This window comes from Gobius niger (assembly GCF_951799975.1).
Source record: "Gobius niger genome assembly, chromosome: 5".
Taxonomy (NCBI): Eukaryota; Metazoa; Chordata; class Actinopteri; order Gobiiformes; family Gobiidae; genus Gobius; species Gobius niger.
In genome coordinates, this window is record NC_136856.1 from 16046107 (window position 1) to 16065310 (window position 19204).

A 19204-nucleotide genomic window follows, 5' to 3' on the forward strand; every position below is an offset into this window, starting at 1 on the left:
TTGGCTAAACTCACAATTTGATCATATTGTGCTGTGAAGCTTCTCACATTTAGATTTAGTCAAAACAGCCTGTAAGTACTTGGTGATGACTTACTTTTACCTTAGAAAGCTCCAGAGTTGCCTTAAAAAGCCGTACTCATCCCATTGCCTTCCTCTGTGCTCAAGGTGCATATAAAAGTGTGTGTTAGAAACACAGCGCCTTTTGCTGGACAAAGGCGTGCACTGCACTTTCATAGGTTTTGTTGACACCTCACCGTTTTCATATAAAAGCAGATCGAGAGAGGAAGTGACTGCTGAGCTTTCCTGTGGTTTCCTGGAAACTATTGCTGTGCAAACTGTGACTCAGTCCAAAAATCGACGTTACGTTTTTAGGGTGATTTACCCAAAGAAATGAATTTACCAACCACCTATTTTTTACCTTTGGTGTTTTTTCTTGAGGCCAGAGTCTTCCCACACTGATCAGTTAAAATTTCCCCAAAACGACACTCAATAAGCAAAAACACACAGCTGAAAGAAGTAGAAGTGGTGGTTTGCAGAGAAACGCCGTTGGATGGTTTTGTATTGTCGTTGATCTAAACATTACGGACATGTCCAACTGCAGTTTCAGCGCTGAGCTTTGAGTCAGACTGAACTGGCTTTTGGAGCTCTCTTCAGGGCATAAACACAGTGTGCATAGAGCGTGTGGTTGAGAGCATTAGTGCAGCTGGAGGACATCCACTCACCAGTCATCTACTCGGACACCGCAATCTAAATCCCGACATAATTATAAACCACCGGCACCTGGACCTGTCTGAGTACATTGGCCCTGTACAAATGTAAGAAAAATGTCTGTCTTCCTATAAACTTTATTAACAGCTGTTTCTCTGCTTTTAACCACTCGTCATCTCTTTATATATGCAACTTCTTCGAGAAACTTGTGCTGTCTTTTCCCCCAAGTAATTACACAAATTACCTCTGGTCTTTGATCATTGGTCTTACCTCTTAGCAGTATTTTACTAACTTTGGAAAGCACTAATCTACTATCAACATCAAATACTGTATCCCAGAATCCTAGAATGGTGTGTAGAATTAGAGATGCACCGATCCAGCTTTTTTGCTACCGTTAGGCTATCCATACTGGGTTTGAGTATCTGCCGATATCCAATATTTAATGATACCAGGAGACTTTCTTAAGTGTCTTTCTCTGAGTGAAAAATGTAATTGACTTCTCCATTGTAAGATCAATGAAGTCATATTTTATTGTCATGGTACAGATAAATTATCAAGTATGTCTATTGATAAACTTTTGAATAAACATTTAACAAGGACCACTGGACTTTTCTACACTAAATATCCTTGGGTATATGACAGTCTTTAGGTTACATTAATATAAACAACTCACATGAAGTGATCTGATCATAACAAATATGTTAGATCAGTTATTTTCTTAAACTAAAATAGAAACACTTGTGGCCAATTTTGTTTTATTAGTCTACTTTAGGTATTTCTATCAGAGTTTCTAAACCAGCCTTGATTTGTTTTCGTTAGCATTAGCATGCTCTCGCTAGCTTTAGCATGCTATTGCTAGCACAGCATGTTGCGCGGCGATCAAAAATACATTCGCGGAGGTTAAAACTAACTCTGCGATTGAATTAACCAGGTTCTTAGCTTTACAATGATACATTCCCATATTCGTTGAGATTCGCATCGTATTTTTTTCAGTATCGACTCCGATATCCGATACCAGTTTCAGATCGGTGCATCTCTATGTAGAATGTCTGTTACTGGTTTAAAATGGTAGTAACACTATAGCTTAATCTGGGTTGCCTCTGAGGACACATACACCATATATGGCCAGATTGGATAATCAGCTCAAGAACCAATGCAAAAAATTAAACAACAGTGAAATGTCTTTGAAATTATTTCAGTATTAAAATTGTTATCTTTAAGATTAACATGTTTACTTCATAACTGAGGCCACAGATAGGTCATTGTAAATCTTTGCAGGCAAATATCCTGCATACCCTGTGTTCCCCTTTATCTATTATCTCAGTGAAACCTTTGCTGCACATGAGAAGGGCACATGTTAAAATACCAATTTGTTTTTTCTCTCTCAACAGGGTCCTCTTGGTTTGGACGGCAAACCAGTAAGTAAAGTCATACAAAATGAACTTTTTAGTGACATTCTCTTCTCTAACTCTTTGTCCTTGTTCCAGGGTCTGCCCGGCCTAAAGGGAAGTCAGGTAGGCCACTCGACACCTGTTCCTTTTATTGTGCTGCTTGTATCACTTTCATTCATAAAGACTTTGTAAGTGCATGTCCAGATGGCAGGTGATAGTTAGCGCTTTGGCATTCATCTTCTTTATTGTTCCTGCGGGAGCGAGAAGAGTGAACCGCCGGTAGCCATCTTGTTTCTGGTCTTTGTTCTGGAGACATGGCTAAGTGTTGGACCACAGGGGACCCATGCTTCAACTCGAATCTCATCGATCAAGTCTTTCTGTCTTCTGGAGTGAGGAGTTGTCCACAGTTAAGAAGTTGTTTCCTGTCAACAACAAGCGGCTGGTGTGAGCCCTGTGGAAAGACAGGAACTTGCTATAGGCAAAACTCAAACAGTAAAGGTCTATAACTGGCTGTAACTCCTGCCTATGAACATAAACATAAGGACCAGGATGTAAATACCCACTGGTCTAATACAAACCTCCTGGTGCTGTATCAGGCTCCAGCTACACACCACACCTGAAGGCAGACAATTCAACTCAAATTGTGTCTATTTCAGCCTGTTTAGCCAGTTCATCTTTACCCAAATCTAAACACTTCTTGACTGAAGAGAGAGTGTAATGTCTCATTTGAAAGCTAAGACCTACATATCTGATCGTAGCTTTTTTGTTACATTGTTGCCACCTTTATTTGTCACGTTTTTGTCATGATGCATGTTTTTTTGTTGTGTTTTTGTCATTTTTTTGTTGTGTTATTGTTGCTTTTCCATCACTTTTTAGTCATGCTTTTGTCGCTTGTTTATTGTGTCATTGTTGCTTTATCGGCACGCTTTTCGTCGCTATTTTTACACTTATTTTTCAAGAAGCTTTTAGATTTGTGTAAAGCCAAACTGGACAAAACAAGCTCGATGGAGGTTAGAAAGCTGATCAAAGTGCTTCACAAGTTAAAGATAGAAATACATGGTAGGCAGTGAAAACGTGGAAAAGGATGAACAAATATTGCTTGTAATCAGTATGAGAAGATTCATAGTAGGGTTTTCGAGTGTAAGGGTTCCCAAAGTGGGGGCCGGGCACTGAGCTGGGATTAAGATTGGGAAAGTTACTGCTGTGTCTAATGTAATTTTAAAATAAAAACAGCACATCGAATAAATATGATTCAACCTGATGTTTAATGTTACAATTGGGGATCCCGGCCTGAAGAGATTTTGAACCCTCGTTCCAGCACATAAAACATATTTGTTTCAGATTACATTTCCCGATCCCTGCCAACCCTTCCCTATCAAAGTCAAACAGTCAATAATCACTTTTGTGCGGAACCAAACACAATGCAGTTTAGTTTATTTATTTTGTCTATTTATTTGCCAGAAATGTTTTTCATATCTCTCCTCCTGTCATCGTGTGGCCAGCCCCATTAACAACGTGCATGTTTCCGTACTTTATTTGTCCTTTCTCATGTCCTGAACACAAATGGGGCCCGACTACAGAGTCTTAGCCTGCTGCCAGACAGACGTGCTGTGAGGAGAGGGGAGCGCATTAAAGCCAGCAGAGTATGGAAGATTTACAGACGGAAGAAGTGGAGGAGCCACACAGCGTTGATTGTTAGACAGAGTGTAAAGCAAAATATAGGTTAAGATACTGACAGCGCAGAGGATTTAGATGTAAAGCAAGAGGCATAACATGAGAAGTGCCTGAGACGATTAAATATATGTTTCTTTTTACCATTTATAACCTGACTTTGATATGTATTCTTGGTGTTTGTGCTTCATCTGGACACTGTATCCATATAGAAAAAAAGCCAAGATACTGTATGTCACAAAATAACTAAAGTCTGGCCACAGTATTGAAGACAGCTATCCAATATTGCAATGTTTTCCTGAAATCTTGTAGCCCTAAATAGTACATGTTTAACTGAAAAGTGCCCCTTAATTTTCAAATGTACCAGCCCTTGGCCTTGCCCCCACACAGATACTGTACTGTACAGTCTGTCTACCCTGGGCATCCCTCTCCTGTGCAGCCGTGTGAGTGAGTGAGCGCTTTAGTCACTGCATAAAAAGTATCACCTGCTTGATTATCACGTCTTTGAACACTTCATGCTCAAGTCTGAAGGCGAATGGTGATATATGTCGCTCATACTGTACCTGATTTATGCTCACCAACTGTCTCCTGTTATCTGCTTCCTCTTACAGGGACCAGCCGGGCCCAAGGGAGAAAAGGTATGTTTTTGAAAACTGTCAGAGGAGTTGCCCAATAAGCACAATAATGATTTTTACTTAGTTTTGATGAATATGGCTAAAGTAAAAAGGGAAGTCTAGGCCACAATATATGGTGAACTTATCATTATTTTTGTGTCATCTGTGCACATTTCAGGAATTTACATATACTTTAAAACGTTGCATCCTCCATGTTTTTAAAGTAGTGTGTGGTCATGTTTAAGTGTTTCTGTCTTCACTGCAGAACAGACTCCATTCTCTGCAGGCAGTTCTGGTTCTTGAGGTCTTTTCTAGACCCGTTCATAGATCTAAAATGTTTTTTTAAAGGGATTTTTCAAGATTTTTGACATGGGGCCTCATTTCCGTTTAGTGGTGCTAGGCTAGTGCTAGGCTAGCGCATGTCTATGGTAACTAGTAGCCTGCATTAAAAACCTCTTCAAAATCATCAGGTAGTCCCCCAAATGTTGCCATATCTGATTTGTAGAAAGCTCCTTTGTGAATTCCAGGTGTAGTAAAGCCGGCTGCAGGTAAACAAACTTCTGTAGATCCGGTAACCTCGCAGATCACTCCGCCGCTGTGTAGCTTACAACCAGGAAGCTGATGCTGTATATAAGTTATTTTAAATGCAAAATGGTTTTATTCAAAAAATTATTCAGTCAACACAGACATTGACAGTAGTCTGGTGTTATAAGTTATTTGCATCAGGTGCACTGTGCTTGGGTCAGACTGTTTTTAATGCAGGCTACTAGTTACCATAGACATGCGCTAGCCTAGCACTAGCCTAGCACCACTGAACTCTTCAAATATAAGGACTGCATGAATTAAAATATATATATATATCCAGAAATCAACAACACTCTGGATAACTAGGAAATGAGGCCCTATGTCAAAAATCCTGAAATATCCCTTAATGGGCAGCTCCGTTTAAATAAGTGTACATGGGCCCCTCAACATACTAGACTGACTCCCCCCATCAAACCAAGGTATCGATTACAAATAGTTACGTAGGCGTTTGAATCTCCGCTCACTTTCTCACGTCAGGGTCCTAAACAGGTTAAAAGTCCTTCCGTAGCTTGCACTGACAGCCAGATGTTCGATCTTTTTTTTCCTCCCCTTTTCTCATGAACCTCTGCTGCCTAGTCCAAGATGTTTGCTGCAACTTTAAGTGCTGCAAGACCTATTGTAAGTCCTGGCGGTCATCTGTTGTAGCATTCAAGCGAATAAAGGTTTCAGATAAGAGCAACAGTAAATAGCGTCTGTCAGAAGCAGTGGCCAGTCTGATGAGTGTGGATTGTAAAAGACAGTTTGTGCCCATGCAGGGTTTGGGCTTCCTTCATTTAATCATTGCTGCAGCTTTACAGATGAGGACATGCGCTACACAAAGCTCGTCATATCACTGCAATTGTGAAAGATATCGAGTGATTTATGCCGTCGATGTCAACGGACGCGCAGATGACCCCGGTGTTGCTTCCTTCCCATGTGTATGCATTAGTTACAGTATAGCCTGTCACTACGGTTCAACAGTAGCAGTGCACGCCTAGATGTGTTCCATACAGGAGCGCTGACGACTGACAAAACCTATTTTCCTGTTTGTCTTGCAGGGCGACAGGGGAGACGTCGGACCAAGGGTAAGGCATTTTGATTCTTTCTTTGAAGGCATTTAATGACCCCCCCAGTGATGCTCTGGCCCATGAGTAAACTGAAAGACAACAAAATACATGAATACAAACAAAAAACCTGTATAAATCACTTGAGTAACTTCACATTAGGTATTGAAAAAGATGTTTCATGACAAGTAGGTGATCATTTAGAACTGGATGAGTGCAAAATATACATTAACCAAGCTATTTTAGTGATTGTTTAGGAGAGATGCAATGATTGGTCTTTTTCAGTTCTGAAATTGATAGCGATACTCGAGTTACAATCATTTTAAGATGTTCAGTATGCTTGTACATCTGTAGCAGTGAAGCAATTCCTTAAACAAATATCTGATCCACACACTTTTTTGGGACTTTGATTCAATGCTGCAGCTCAAGTCTGCAGCATTGAATCAAAGACCAGAAAAGGTTTGCTCCCATTTTAATGGTTGTAATTATCAAATTGTAAAGACTGGACGCCGTACAGGGTCTCACATGCTAATTTTCCTGCCTCCAGAACATGTTTGAAATGTGCAGTGATATTGTCATTAAAGCAGTACTAAGTAATTTGTTTACCATAAAACATCCTTTCCGTAGTCCCTCTGAGGGTAATACAAGTGTTAATGGGATGACTGGGGGGTCTTTCATCTCCCCCGTTGTCTCTGGCCAGAAAACCACACTTGCAGCGCTCCTGCACCGGGTTGGAGTCACCAATACACACTAATAGAATCATGAAGAAGAAGCTAACAGGCTAACGGGCAAAGCTAACTGCAGTGCAGCCCCAGCCGAAATATGTATTTATTATTAGATTTTTTTTTTTTATTATTTACATTAGTTACAATCGTACAATACAAAATGTATTTTCAATCACACACATGTAGTACAACAACACATTCTGTCGTTCTCATCTCTCCTAATTAGTACGACTAAATAACAGTTGACCTGTCGGAGGCCAAAAATTGATGACAGTCATCTTCGAATGAAATATTTTGAATGACCTCCTGTTTGAACAAAAGCTAGATTTATCTATTTTGATGAATCAACAACACCAAAATTACACTGAAACCCGACCCTGAAGCATCGAGACAAACTAACACTGTAACAAGCACAATATCATCTAACTTTTGAAAAACTACTTCCAAGTTCTCGCATCAGTGGAAAAACGCCTTCCTACACGACCACATTGTAAATACAGACTGATTACAGGTTTACACCGCGTACACGTAACTCTCAACACTTTTAATAGTTCAAACTCAAGTGTGTTTACCCCAGCAACAGGATCCAGCCTCTCTGATGAGGTTTCACTCCGGCCACAGCCTTCAAGACCAAATTATGAGCGATCATTTTATTATAAAGTAGCCACTCATCCCGCACAGGAATGGGTCGGGTGAAGGCAAAGGGCCAAGAGGGCCATTTTTAACCAAACTCCATTTTTCAGCAGTCCCCAGTGGCATGGATCAGCTTTTGGAGTGGTCTATTCATGTAATGTTATTCCTCCCATCAGAGGATCAGGCAATTATCTTTTTCTTCATTCAGTGTGGTTTGAAAATGAGTCTCCAGGTGGTGGTTTGGATACAATGAAATATGCTCCATGTTACCTCTATTTTATTTTATTTTTGAAATAATAATTATTATTCCCTTGGTAAATGCTGTACTATGACTGTAAATACAGCATGACCCCTAAAGGTGGACTTTTTTTGATTTAATAAAAAAATTAAAGCTTCACTACAAGTTATTCTATAAAAACATCCAAGTCTAATAGTGTAAAAATGCATCATACTGAACTTCAAGAACTAAATCTTCATATTTAGGTTGGTATACTGTATGTTAAACCAAAATTAAGTAAAGTCCCGCTCTTTCACTAGTCTGCACCAAAAAGGTTTAAGTTAAGTGTTGTAATATTGAAGCAGCAGACATCCAGGTTGTTGACCCTGCAAGTAAACGTAATTATGTTAACTCTTTGCGCAGATAAATAGAGAGGTTATTGTAAAACAGATATGAATGTCTCGGCGTACTCTGAGAAAGCCTGTAACTATTTTGGGGCAATCCCTAAAGGTCTTATCCCCCCTCAAAAAAAAAAAGGAAAAATCAGTGGTAGAACTGAAATCCTGTTGCCAAATATGCTGTCAGCAAACCCCAGCAACTACTAGCCATAAAGGATGATCAAGTTTCCCAAGAACTAATGGTTTAATTTATTCTCCCAGATTTATAAAGCCACACACTTCTTCTATTCAGGCCAAAATCATCTCCAAAACAGGATCTTGTTGTCCTCAGAACCATAAATCCGAAAGGTAGACCATGGCAAATGTTATACCGCAAAGCTGAGTGCTGGCTCAACTACTTAATGGTAATGGCTAATGTCTTAGTCTTGATGCAGAGTGCATTGGAAAGATCGAGTCAGATTTATGGTGCGGGTCAAAAACATAACATGACTTCTATTAAATGTAAGGTATTTGATGTGTCAAAGGAGTCTTTGAGATTTGTTGGCTTGTGTTTGTGCTAAAGCTTTCCTGGCCGAGTGTGTTACAGTGTCTGTCCAAATGCTAAATATTGTCTTTGGACTGGAGTGAGGGGCTTTGATGTCTTTGGCTACTTTCTGCTGCAGAGAAATTCAGAATATTTTAAAGCACAGACTTGGTTCAAACAAGTACTTCGTAATACTGAATGTGGCTTTGATTTATTTAATTTTTACATCAGTATAGACACAATAGACACGTATCTGATCGGATAAGTTAGCCTTAATTTGCACATTTGTTTTAACTTCCATTGATTCTCTTTTCTCAGATATAAAAGCTTAAAATAAAGACAAAATTGCATGGAAAGGACCCAATATACTATACAATTAACAGTCATCTGGCTAAGTTTTGGCAGCACTGCTAGAACTCAAGACATTGTAGTAGTTTGACAATTCAAGTCTAGCTGCACTTCTATTGTAACGGCTAATGTACGTTTTCGGGGAGAAATTGCTAACAAGAGGAGGACTGGAGGTATGTGCAAAGAATATGTGCGACATATACAGCAGAAGCAGGAAAAATGGGCAAGATGTGTTAGGATTGGAGCACGTTTGACGTTGGCAACACTGGATCATCTCCATATTTCACTACTTGTGGAGTGTTTCCAGGCTGCATTTGTCATCTGGAGTCAATAAATTGCTACATGTCCTCCTAATATAGGTAAATGTTTTTTTTCTGATTTGTGTATGCTAAGATCACAGTGTTACATGAAATTAGATCTGTAGCTGGACCGAATAGTAGAATGTTTTTTGAGTCAACACCCGACCATCCCTGACCTCTGACCTGAGTAATCTCGCGGAGGATAACAGGAAGTGGCCATGCATCTCTGTCGGCTTTGCACTTCCTGTCCATCCATCTTCTCCGCTGGTTTTGTCACACTCGATCGGGCACAGGATAACAGGCATTAAAATGTAATCAGATATTGTCGAAGGCGACGGGTACAAAGTCAGATGCCTGATTTGGATATAATTGGACATATCATGGCAAATTGGGTTTTTCCTCAGTCCGCAATCCTCTACATTCACAAAGTTTTGAGTAATCCTAGGGCCAAGCTGATAAATTTTAATCAAACTCAAAATCAAATCTTCTTCTACGGTGTCAGCGCTTCGTTCTGCATTTCCTGAATACAATTGCGTCATTGTTAAAAACCAGAACTGTCCTCCACATTATTTAAGCCAATAACCCAACATTATATCGGTTGTGTGCAGCTCTGAGCTTCATTATGTTCCTCACACCGTGCAAAAACTGTAAACCACACTGTAAATCGAAATTGAAAGTTTGTAAATATGTTATTCCTACAGCTGCCAGCAGGAGGAGCTCCAGTCAAGGTCTTCTCCAGCTCTAGTGCCTGTATTTCATTGTTACTGTTAAATTCTTACAGACGCATGATATCAAATTATACCCAAATATCACCCAAAATAATGTATGCTTTAAGGATTTTTATCAGTCCAGTTTTGTGGTTTCACTCAATAATCATTTCCCCATTACAAACATTTTTACACCTCCCTTAAAACCTTTGCACCTTAGAGTAGATTTTGATGATAGCTGTTTTGGGAAAGCGTCCATTCTTTCAGACACATGCAATGAAGATGCAGTTTCATCTCCAGCCAAATCTTCTCTTGACTCCCTTTGTGTTGTGAACCATAGTTTGACAGGGCTCGGTGTCAGCCTGAAGCCGGCTTGGGACCGCTGCAGGAAAAGCATAGGCAAAGACTGAGCTGTAGGACTGTGCGCCTTGTGGATGAGACGATGGAGGAGCATGTGTGTGCGATGTTCCAGTGGTGTGAACGAGTGGATGTGACAGAGGGAAGAGTAAAAAGTGGAGAGGAGGGGTGTGCGGTGAGAGGACGGTTCAGCGCTCACCGCAGCCTGTTAACCAGAAACTCATGAGCAACTGCAACCTCTGTTTTAGGTTTACGATGCTGCTTTAGATATCTTTTGTATCTAATCGCATAGTTCAGTCCTCCCAGTTCCAACCAATGGTTTTGATAGGAGTTTAGTTGCCTATTAGCCCTGTAGCTTCCTGAGTTGGCCTTTGCAAGCCCTGGACACCCCATAGAGAAGCCTTTACTTGTTTTCACTGTTAAAAATGACTGACTTAGTTAATATAATAACCTAGCTCTTCAAATAATCAGTACAATGGTCAACTCAATTTGTAGCATTTTCTTTTTTTAATACTGAGTACAGAAAAGTTGTGTGTTTCTTCATTTCACAAAATTGACAAACAATACAAAAGTCACTTTTTGCCATTGCTATTGCCATGACTGTATGTTATAAAACAACACCTTAACTTAACATGGTAGAAGATTAAACGGCAACTTCAGGCTGTTTGCATCAATGTCCACTGTTTCCATTCATGTGACCTTGCTTATTGTTCTACCTGGATATCTGGGGATTAATGATAGCGATCAGATTTATATCATCTGTTGTATGTTGCATCCACAGGGTCCACCAAACTACAGCACTTTTGCCAATCTGCACAGTAACCAGATTCTCACAGTGAAGGTTTGTCCCACAGAAGTCCTCCCAGTCGCCACCTCTGTCCCGCCACGCCTCTGCTTCTCTTTTCTCCTAAACTTTGTCTTACTTTCTTTAGGAACCTGGCTCGACCTGTTTATTGGTTTTGGATGCCAGTCTATCTTGTTCACTGTAATTAACCATTCTGAACTTTCACTTATATTTTCTATGTCCTCTCCTGTGTCTCCTTTCTCTTTCTTTGTGTAAATTGTGCGTCAGATGGTCTTCCCACGCTATGACCATGGCTTTATCGCAGGAGAACAGACCAGCAGCTTTCAAAGACGCTTTCTCAAGGTAGACCTGAGCTAAGGCATGTGCAAACTTTTAACACCTAACCCCCACAGGAGAAGAGAGTGGTCAGGCATTGTATGTAGCGTTTTTAAAGATTCGGACAAAAAAGGTTATAGCTAGTGTACTCCTTAGGGTATGATAATGTGTGCACACTATTAGTATTTCTAAATTTAAAGCTGCACTGCGGAGCATTCTCAGATCAACTAGACAGTATAACTCAGAACATACGCATGTTCAGTGATACCAAAACATGCTTCTTATGATCAGCTAGTCAGAGGCAATGGCCTTTTTGCTGTCAGTTATCCAAATACAGCATTTGGATGTTTGGCTGCCTGCAGTCAAAAAGAGACAGCAACGAGCTGGTGATGTCCTGCCACTCACCAATCAAAAACACCCATATCGAAATGAATTAGTAGGAATTGAATTAATTAATTCAACTTTATTGTCCTACTTGGGGAAATTTGTTCTGGGCACATAGTGCAGATGACAACATGAGACAGAGACAGACATTTGTGCAAATTGATACATCAAATAAGTGGACAATGCAATAAAAAAAAAACCAATCAGCCAACCAACCATGGGCTGACAGAAAATACACATTAGCAGAACCAAGAGAATTAGTGAAGTACCAAGAGAAACTTTTATAGGAACAATGTTTAATATTTATCTAAAATATCACTCACTTCTCCTTCATAGTTTCTTTCATTTCAGTTTTCCAGTAACATGAACCACTTTAAGCATGTGCTTGTGTGTTTAAGTAAAAAGATAAGGGATTGTACTGAAGATGGGCATTGCGGATGGGCTCACCATCTGGGTCCAATGTAAGCAGGCTTCGCGGGTGACGGATTAGGTCCAGTCTGGGCTTAATAGAAACATAACAATTATCAGTGCAGGGAAATCATGTTGTGATCTGCTCTTTCAAGGCCTGGGTAATATCATGTTCACAAAGGGCCAGTGGTGCCATGTTTAGAGCCACAACAAAGAGACCGCAGTGTGCCACATGTGGATGAAGACGGGACGGTGCAGAGGAGATGTCACTGAGAGCAGCACGTTGGTACAGCTCTCGGTGCAGAGGGGTGCAGAGAATTACAGAGAGCGCACCTAGTTTAATCATTTTTCAAGAAAGGACTATTGTTCTTTTTTTGGCCAATGGATGATTTGTTGAATTCTGTAATCCATAGATAGGAGTAATCAGCCAGTGTAATCTTTCTGCCAGTCTTAAGTCTGGATAAAACAGGGACGGTGTCTGTTATAAAACACACTATATTAATATGGGAATGCCAGAATGTGATGACAGAAAACAAAAATCTATATATATATAAATGCATCTCAGTCTCAGCATGAATGGATGGATCAGACAGTATTGCAACACACTTGCTTGAGCATTAACAGTTCTATTTTTCTGTTGTGCATTCAGGGCGACCAGGGACAGGCTGGACCTGCAGGGCCCCCTGGTCTCCCAGGACCCCCCGGCCCCCGCGGACCTCCAGGAAACACAGGCAAAGACGGTCCGCGTGGCCCTGCTGGAGAGCCAGTAAGTTACTCTGGTAGTCAGTTCAGTTCAGTTTTTAGCCATTTGCAGTATAGAAACCACATTGGAAAAAGTGCAGTGAGCTCAAAGTGCACTGTCAGTGTGTCAATCAATCAATCAATCAATCAATCAATCAATCAATCAATCAATCAATCAATCAATCACTCAATCAAAGCTTTATTTATAAAGCGTCTTTCATATACAAGTGCATCTCAAAGTGCTTTACATTTAAAAAGACATTAGAAACATTCTCGCCCGTCCAACCCTCCCACCCTCCCAATAGTTACAGGTATCACAATGGTCTCCTATGCGTGCACGCGCACACACACACACACACACACATTCAGACACACACGCACCGACACCAGGGTCCTCATAGAAACGCCACACCTCCATCATGCACCCACAGAACAGCACCCACGCAGCCACAGCCTATCAAGACACCAACAAGAAAGCTGCAAGAAAAAAAAGCTGATTGACATTTTAACTTTTATGGCTTTTTGTACAGTTTTCACCTGTTTGAGCAACACATTCAATAAGGCATTTACATGTACAGCAAAATGATGATTATCCCCCCTCTAGTACTAATTAATACGGCATATGGTTATCATGTTAATTTTGCTCCTGATTTGCTTGATGCGTTTAAACACTATATTATTCAGGGTTCAGTCTGATTTGCACTGAACCCAAACACTCATAGTCCCTGGTTTGGGGGTAAGTTGTGGTCTACCTAAACTCTCCCAGAATAGCATCCCTGTCCTCCTGACTCTGCATCTGTTTTGTGTAAGAAAGTGGCCACAACAACACTATGCTCTTTGCCCCTCTCTCCCTCCCCCCTACCTGGTCTGTGCTGCTGTGTCTCCACAAAGAGATAGTTCAAACAATAGACGAGCCAAGCCTCAGGCACTTTTACTATATGAGATTAACGTCCCACTGTTTAATTCATATTCTGCGGTAGCTCATGTTAGTGTGGTAAGAACACTAGACGCAGGGGAGGTCATTGGGTTGACTGCAAATGCAAATGGGAATGAACTTGACTCGCTTTGTATCGTATCTAAATAAAGGGTATTATTTATTTTGCAGGAAAAAAGTACCTCATTTAAAGTACAACTAATTTCGTCACATGCACGTCTGCAATTTTTCATGGGTGCGACAAAATATTTGTTCTTTATGGCTCATTTGTCCTGATCCTCGCCAGAACTGTGGTTTTAAGATGCTTCCAGGGCATTTCTCAAAATGGTGCACTGAACCTAAAATGCTAGTCTGGACTCCTGCATGAAACCCAAAGAAGAAGAAAAAAAAACATAGCTTATTTAAAGATAAGAACTTCAGAGGAGCTTTGTATCACTATTAAGTTATACTTCAATCATTATATTTTGATTGACTCTCCCACTTCTGAATTGCAAAGATAATTTCAAAGTCAGTTCAGACAGATCGTGCAGTTCAGAAAAGGACTAAATACAGGAAACTGGACTAAACAGACCAGCACCACGACGATTACAAAAGAACTAAAAACATTTGCAACGCACGGAACATCAAAACAAAACAGAGCTGGCATGTTGAGGGCAGATGTGTTACTGTTGCACGTGCTGGGCTGGAGAAAGTGTGATTACAATCCTCATATGTAATCTGTCTCCACGGTTTAATAAATAGCTTTGAATTTGCACTTTAATGATACAAAGACACTGGTCGGTGAAATGTCCTGTCCAAAGATATAACAGCACAATTCAGATTATGATCAAAACTACAAGCCATGCAAACCAGGGCTTTTACAAGACGGATGTGCAATAAAGTGGATTCTGGAGTAAGGAAACCATTGCACTGAAAGAGATTGACTGCAGCATGTGCTCTATTAATACTGAAAGATAGTAGATCACCAGCTGAGGCGCTTCTCGGTAGCTTCTGACTCACAGTGTGGGGCATGAGGAGTGATCAGAAAGTCAACCGCCTCCAACTTTTAATCGTGCTTTTATTATTGTCCACTGATTGATGACATAAACAACTTCTTGATCAAGCTCTGGGCTTCGTACCCACAATCCCACAGTGCAGAATGACTTCATAGCAGATGTTTGACTGCTCTGACTCCACCTGGCCTCCACAAGCTCCCACTTGAGTCTGCGTACTTAAATAAGATAAATGTGTGATGGACGGCTGCCAGAAGGGGGAGCCCTCTCTCTGTTACAGTCCCAGGATCAGGATAAGAACCTCAGTGTCTTCTCTGGATTTAACCACAGAACATATTATATTATTAAAATAAATAGTTATCAAATGCAAATACATGTACATAATGTCTAGAAATACTGTAACTGTTTTCACACATGTAGATCGATAGTCAGTTGGGAGATTAGGTCATTTGAATGTGTCTTTGCTGTGATTAAAGTTTTTTTTTAGCTGTTTTCTTAATGCATATTGTGTTTCTGAAAATACTTCCATGCCAGGCTTCCAATGAGCCTTTGCAAGTGCCTTTGTGTTTTGCCTTGACATAGACTGACATCTAGTGGTAATACAGTATTACAAACCATTACATGCCAGTGCCAGTCAGTAAATCTATTTTCCTCTGTGTCCTTAGGGTTTTCCAGGACGTGATGGTTACGAGGTAAATTAAACCTTTATGTAAATAAGTTTATATGTGCGGCTGCCTTTTTATTCATGTTTATAAATCTGTATCTCTTGATTTTTCGCAGGGAACTCCTGGGACGCCCGGAAAGCCTGTGAGTCACTAACTATTGCCTTGTTTTTTGTGTTTTGTTAGATTTTAAATCATATTTCCTGTTCAATGTTGACCTTTGCTTTTTGTTTGGATAGGGTGAGGATGGTGAGGCTGGAGAACCTGGACCACAGGGCCCTCCAGGACAGAAGGTAAAAGTTGTATATTGTTTATGGATGTGTACACTAGTACAGCAGAATATATCACCAAATTATCATTACACCAATACATACACAGATCAAGTGTTCAGTAGGTAAGGAACAGGGGCGTAGCACCAAATTCTGGGCCCTGGGTACAAACTATCTTGGTGGACCCCCCAACCACCCCCAATTTAAAATTCACATATTGTATGTTCTTTGACCACATAACAGTGGTTTAGTGGCTTGACAGTGCAGTTCATTTATATTCTATTATAACTTTATTATAAATACCTTAACTAAGTGAAAACATGGGTTGGCCAAACACATATCCAATCCAATGGGTACTTGGTTCATGGTTTGTTTGTTTGTTTGTTTTATTGTCTGTTTGTTTGTTTCAAGTCAATGTTTGACTTGAAATTGCATCTGATTTGGCTTCAGTTACAGAAATTGAATGACCTTTAATCCAGTGGTGACATAGATATTTAGATTAGGGTGGAATATTCTACTTTCATTGGGCCAATTAAAATGGCTAGTTTTAGGTAGAGCATAATGATTATTAGCAGACCACATTAAACAAGAGGATTGCACCAGGGACATGGGATATTTGTGCTGAGAAAACTTTAAAATAGGCATTAAAATTATATTTTGCAAAAAATGATGATACTGTATGATGTCTCTGTGGCCCACAGGCCTGAACAAAAAACTCAAGGGCTTCAGTCTGATTTCTCTCACCATATTTGAAGCCTAAACCTTTAAGTGTATTGTCAGTAAATTGTTGTTGTACAAAGTTTCGTTGGAATAGACTAAATGGCTCGAGCTCCACCTTTCACTAGAACCAGGTTGACTCATCTCCAAAGCTGCGCATTTATAATGCGAGTTTCCAAATGCTCACAGCTACTTAGCATAATTAATTTGGCGAAAACGGCGTGCGCGACCTGTGGCTTTTGTCACTGTATTGTCCTGATGACTCAATTATAATAAATATGAGGAAAGAGAAACTTTAGAGGTTAAAACGAGGAGAGAAGGAGCTCTGTCTCTGACTCTGCACCTGCACCATCCTCTTCTCAGAGCAGGCAGAGGCAGGACTCACCTCACCTCATGTTTAAGTGTCATTTATGACAGAAAGTTTCCTCTCAGGTCCGCTAGAACAGGCTAGTGTAAAATAAAAGCACATTAGAGTGAGGCCAGACTAATATCTGTCTTTCCTCATAGTTCTGTGTCATTACATTACAGAGTCCACATCAAAGTCACTGCAGAGTTGAAGCGCACGGTGCTGAACACCGGTGTGTGGGCTGAACCATTTGGCACATTTTTAAAGGGGTGTCAGGGCCCTGAGATATTATCAATCATTATTGTCTGTGCAAAATTCTGTGTAGCAACCATTGTATTTTAGCCCGGTTGTTCAGTTCTTATAGTATCAATTATGAGGAAACTTAGAAAGTACAATACAGAACGCTTTCTGCAGCATTTTCGAGGGCCCCTACCCTGCTCTGGGCCCTGGGTACTCAGTACCCTTTACCCCCCCAGTCCGACGCCCCTGGTAAGGAATGTAGCATATTACTTATATGGGAATATATTAGTCTTTACAATTTAAGTAAATCGAGTTACAAGTCAATTTAAATGGTTTGTATTGAAATGCCAAACTCCCCTCCAACATAATGCAGCAAAAAATCATGTTGGATGCTGGTATATAAGAGCTGCAGTTATTTATAACTAACATCATCAAAACAAGACATGAGAGAATGAGGGAAAGCGAAGTAAAGGAAATCTTTGACTGTACTTTTGCATTGGCAATATTACTTTTTCCAGCTTATATTTTGCTAAAAGTAACTCAAAGTAGTGTAACGCAGCCACATTTTTGAAACAGTAATATGCAATACAAACATATTACAGTTTTAAAGCTGTAACTACTAATACAGCTTTAAATTTTAAAGTAACTTGCCCAACACTGGCAAAATCACAGAAGTCTTCTATCTAACCGAGTTGAAAATACATCATAACTCCTTGTTTTGACACAGTTTGTTCGGGGGGGGTGTCATTGCTGGCATTTTTTGTTTTGAATTACTAGTACATACTGTTTTGAACTGGCTAAAAAACACAAAAACATTGCTGTCACAATATTCAAGACAATTATTAAACATCACAACTTTTCCGTATATCGTGGAGCTCTTGTGTGTAAAGATCACAACGATCTTTCACCAAAGAAAAAAAAGAGTGGAAAAAGAGTGGTGCGCACTGAATGGGTGCTGCTGCCGGATGCTCTCTCATCGAATGCAATTTCTCCATCTGTGAGATCAATAAAGTACCATCTTATCTTATATACACTTTTTGGTTGCAGGGAGAGTCTGGTTTTGGGGAGAAAGGTGAACGAGGCATGGATGGACTGCCTGGACATAAGGTACATCTTTCGTCTCAAAGATAGATTATTACACAGTAAAGCACACAGTAATTTCTACATTTTCAATTACAGGGGGAAATAGGAGAGCCGGGACTCCAGGGACCAATGGTATGTTCCTGCCTGCCTCCTATGCTCTGGTGCCTTTATTATGAATGCGCGTTATTATTGCTAACATATATTGTCTGTCCCAGGGTTATCCCGGTGAAAAGGGCAGCTCGGGCTCCTCCGACATCATAGACTTTAATGGGAAACTTCTGGACGCTTTTCAGGTGAATGATGTGTGATGCCTAATCAGAGCAGGCATGTTGGTTACATCAGAGCACGCAGCCGGCATTTGTAAAAGAGTATTGGGTTCAAAAACCTATCAAATATGTAACTTAAGCAGACGTGCATCCTGGGTAAAGGGCGTCAGGGGGTTTTCACGGCCAAACCACAGATTGAAGAAATGTTACTGTTTCTTTTTGACAGGCCATCAACACCATCAGTGTCTCGGTAACTGACTGTGGCATGGTTTTGGTGTGTTTGGTGATCACTAACACTTATATTATTGACATGTCTCACTGCAAAACACTGTAAACAGGTCTTTTCTGGTCCATGTCACTCCACCTTTGTGCAAGTTTGTGACCATTTTGGAAGCTACATGAGCAAATCCATCTTTTTGTGTTTTCACTTAAGACGCACAACCTCAACAAATGTATCCCAGCTGTTCCGCTCCGAGAGATAAGACACAGCGTTTGGGAAAATGTTTAATCATGCAGAACAATCAGCATTTTTATGTTGGACCCATCCATGATGTGTGGTTTTGAATCTCAATGCACTGCTTTTACTTAGACACTAACACATAGGGATTCAGTTTCACAGAAATGCAGAGGTGGAAAGTTGTACTTTTACAACATTTATGTTGACAATGGTAGCAAAGTTATAAAATAAAAAGCATCTTAATTCAAGTAAATCGAGTGCAATCAGATGTTGTCAAGGCCCTGGACTAGGCGACTGCCAAGGGTGCCATCATCAGGGCGCTTTCATTAATGAAATCTATGAGGACCATCTACAACATCACCGATA

General features: G+C 40.3%; 1 protein-coding gene across 1 annotated transcript in view; it reads left to right on the top strand.

The window, feature by feature from the left end:
• LOC306963054 (uncharacterized protein) overlaps window positions 1-19204 on the top strand; it is a 163580-nt gene that overhangs the window by 138222 nt on the left and 6154 nt on the right. Inside the window, exons 6-17 of the mRNA XM_079556494.1 lie at window positions 2100-2126; window positions 2196-2222; window positions 4382-4408; window positions 6007-6033; window positions 11292-11366; window positions 12781-12897; window positions 15464-15490; window positions 15579-15605; window positions 15700-15753; window positions 18080-18139; window positions 18212-18247; window positions 18331-18408. Of these exons, the coding sequence (XP_079412620.1) occupies window positions 2100-2126; window positions 2196-2222; window positions 4382-4408; window positions 6007-6033; window positions 11292-11366; window positions 12781-12897; window positions 15464-15490; window positions 15579-15605; window positions 15700-15753; window positions 18080-18139; window positions 18212-18247; window positions 18331-18408 (582 nt within the window). The remainder of the gene's footprint in view (window positions 1-2099; window positions 2127-2195; window positions 2223-4381; window positions 4409-6006; window positions 6034-11291; window positions 11367-12780; window positions 12898-15463; window positions 15491-15578; window positions 15606-15699; window positions 15754-18079; window positions 18140-18211; window positions 18248-18330; window positions 18409-19204) is intronic.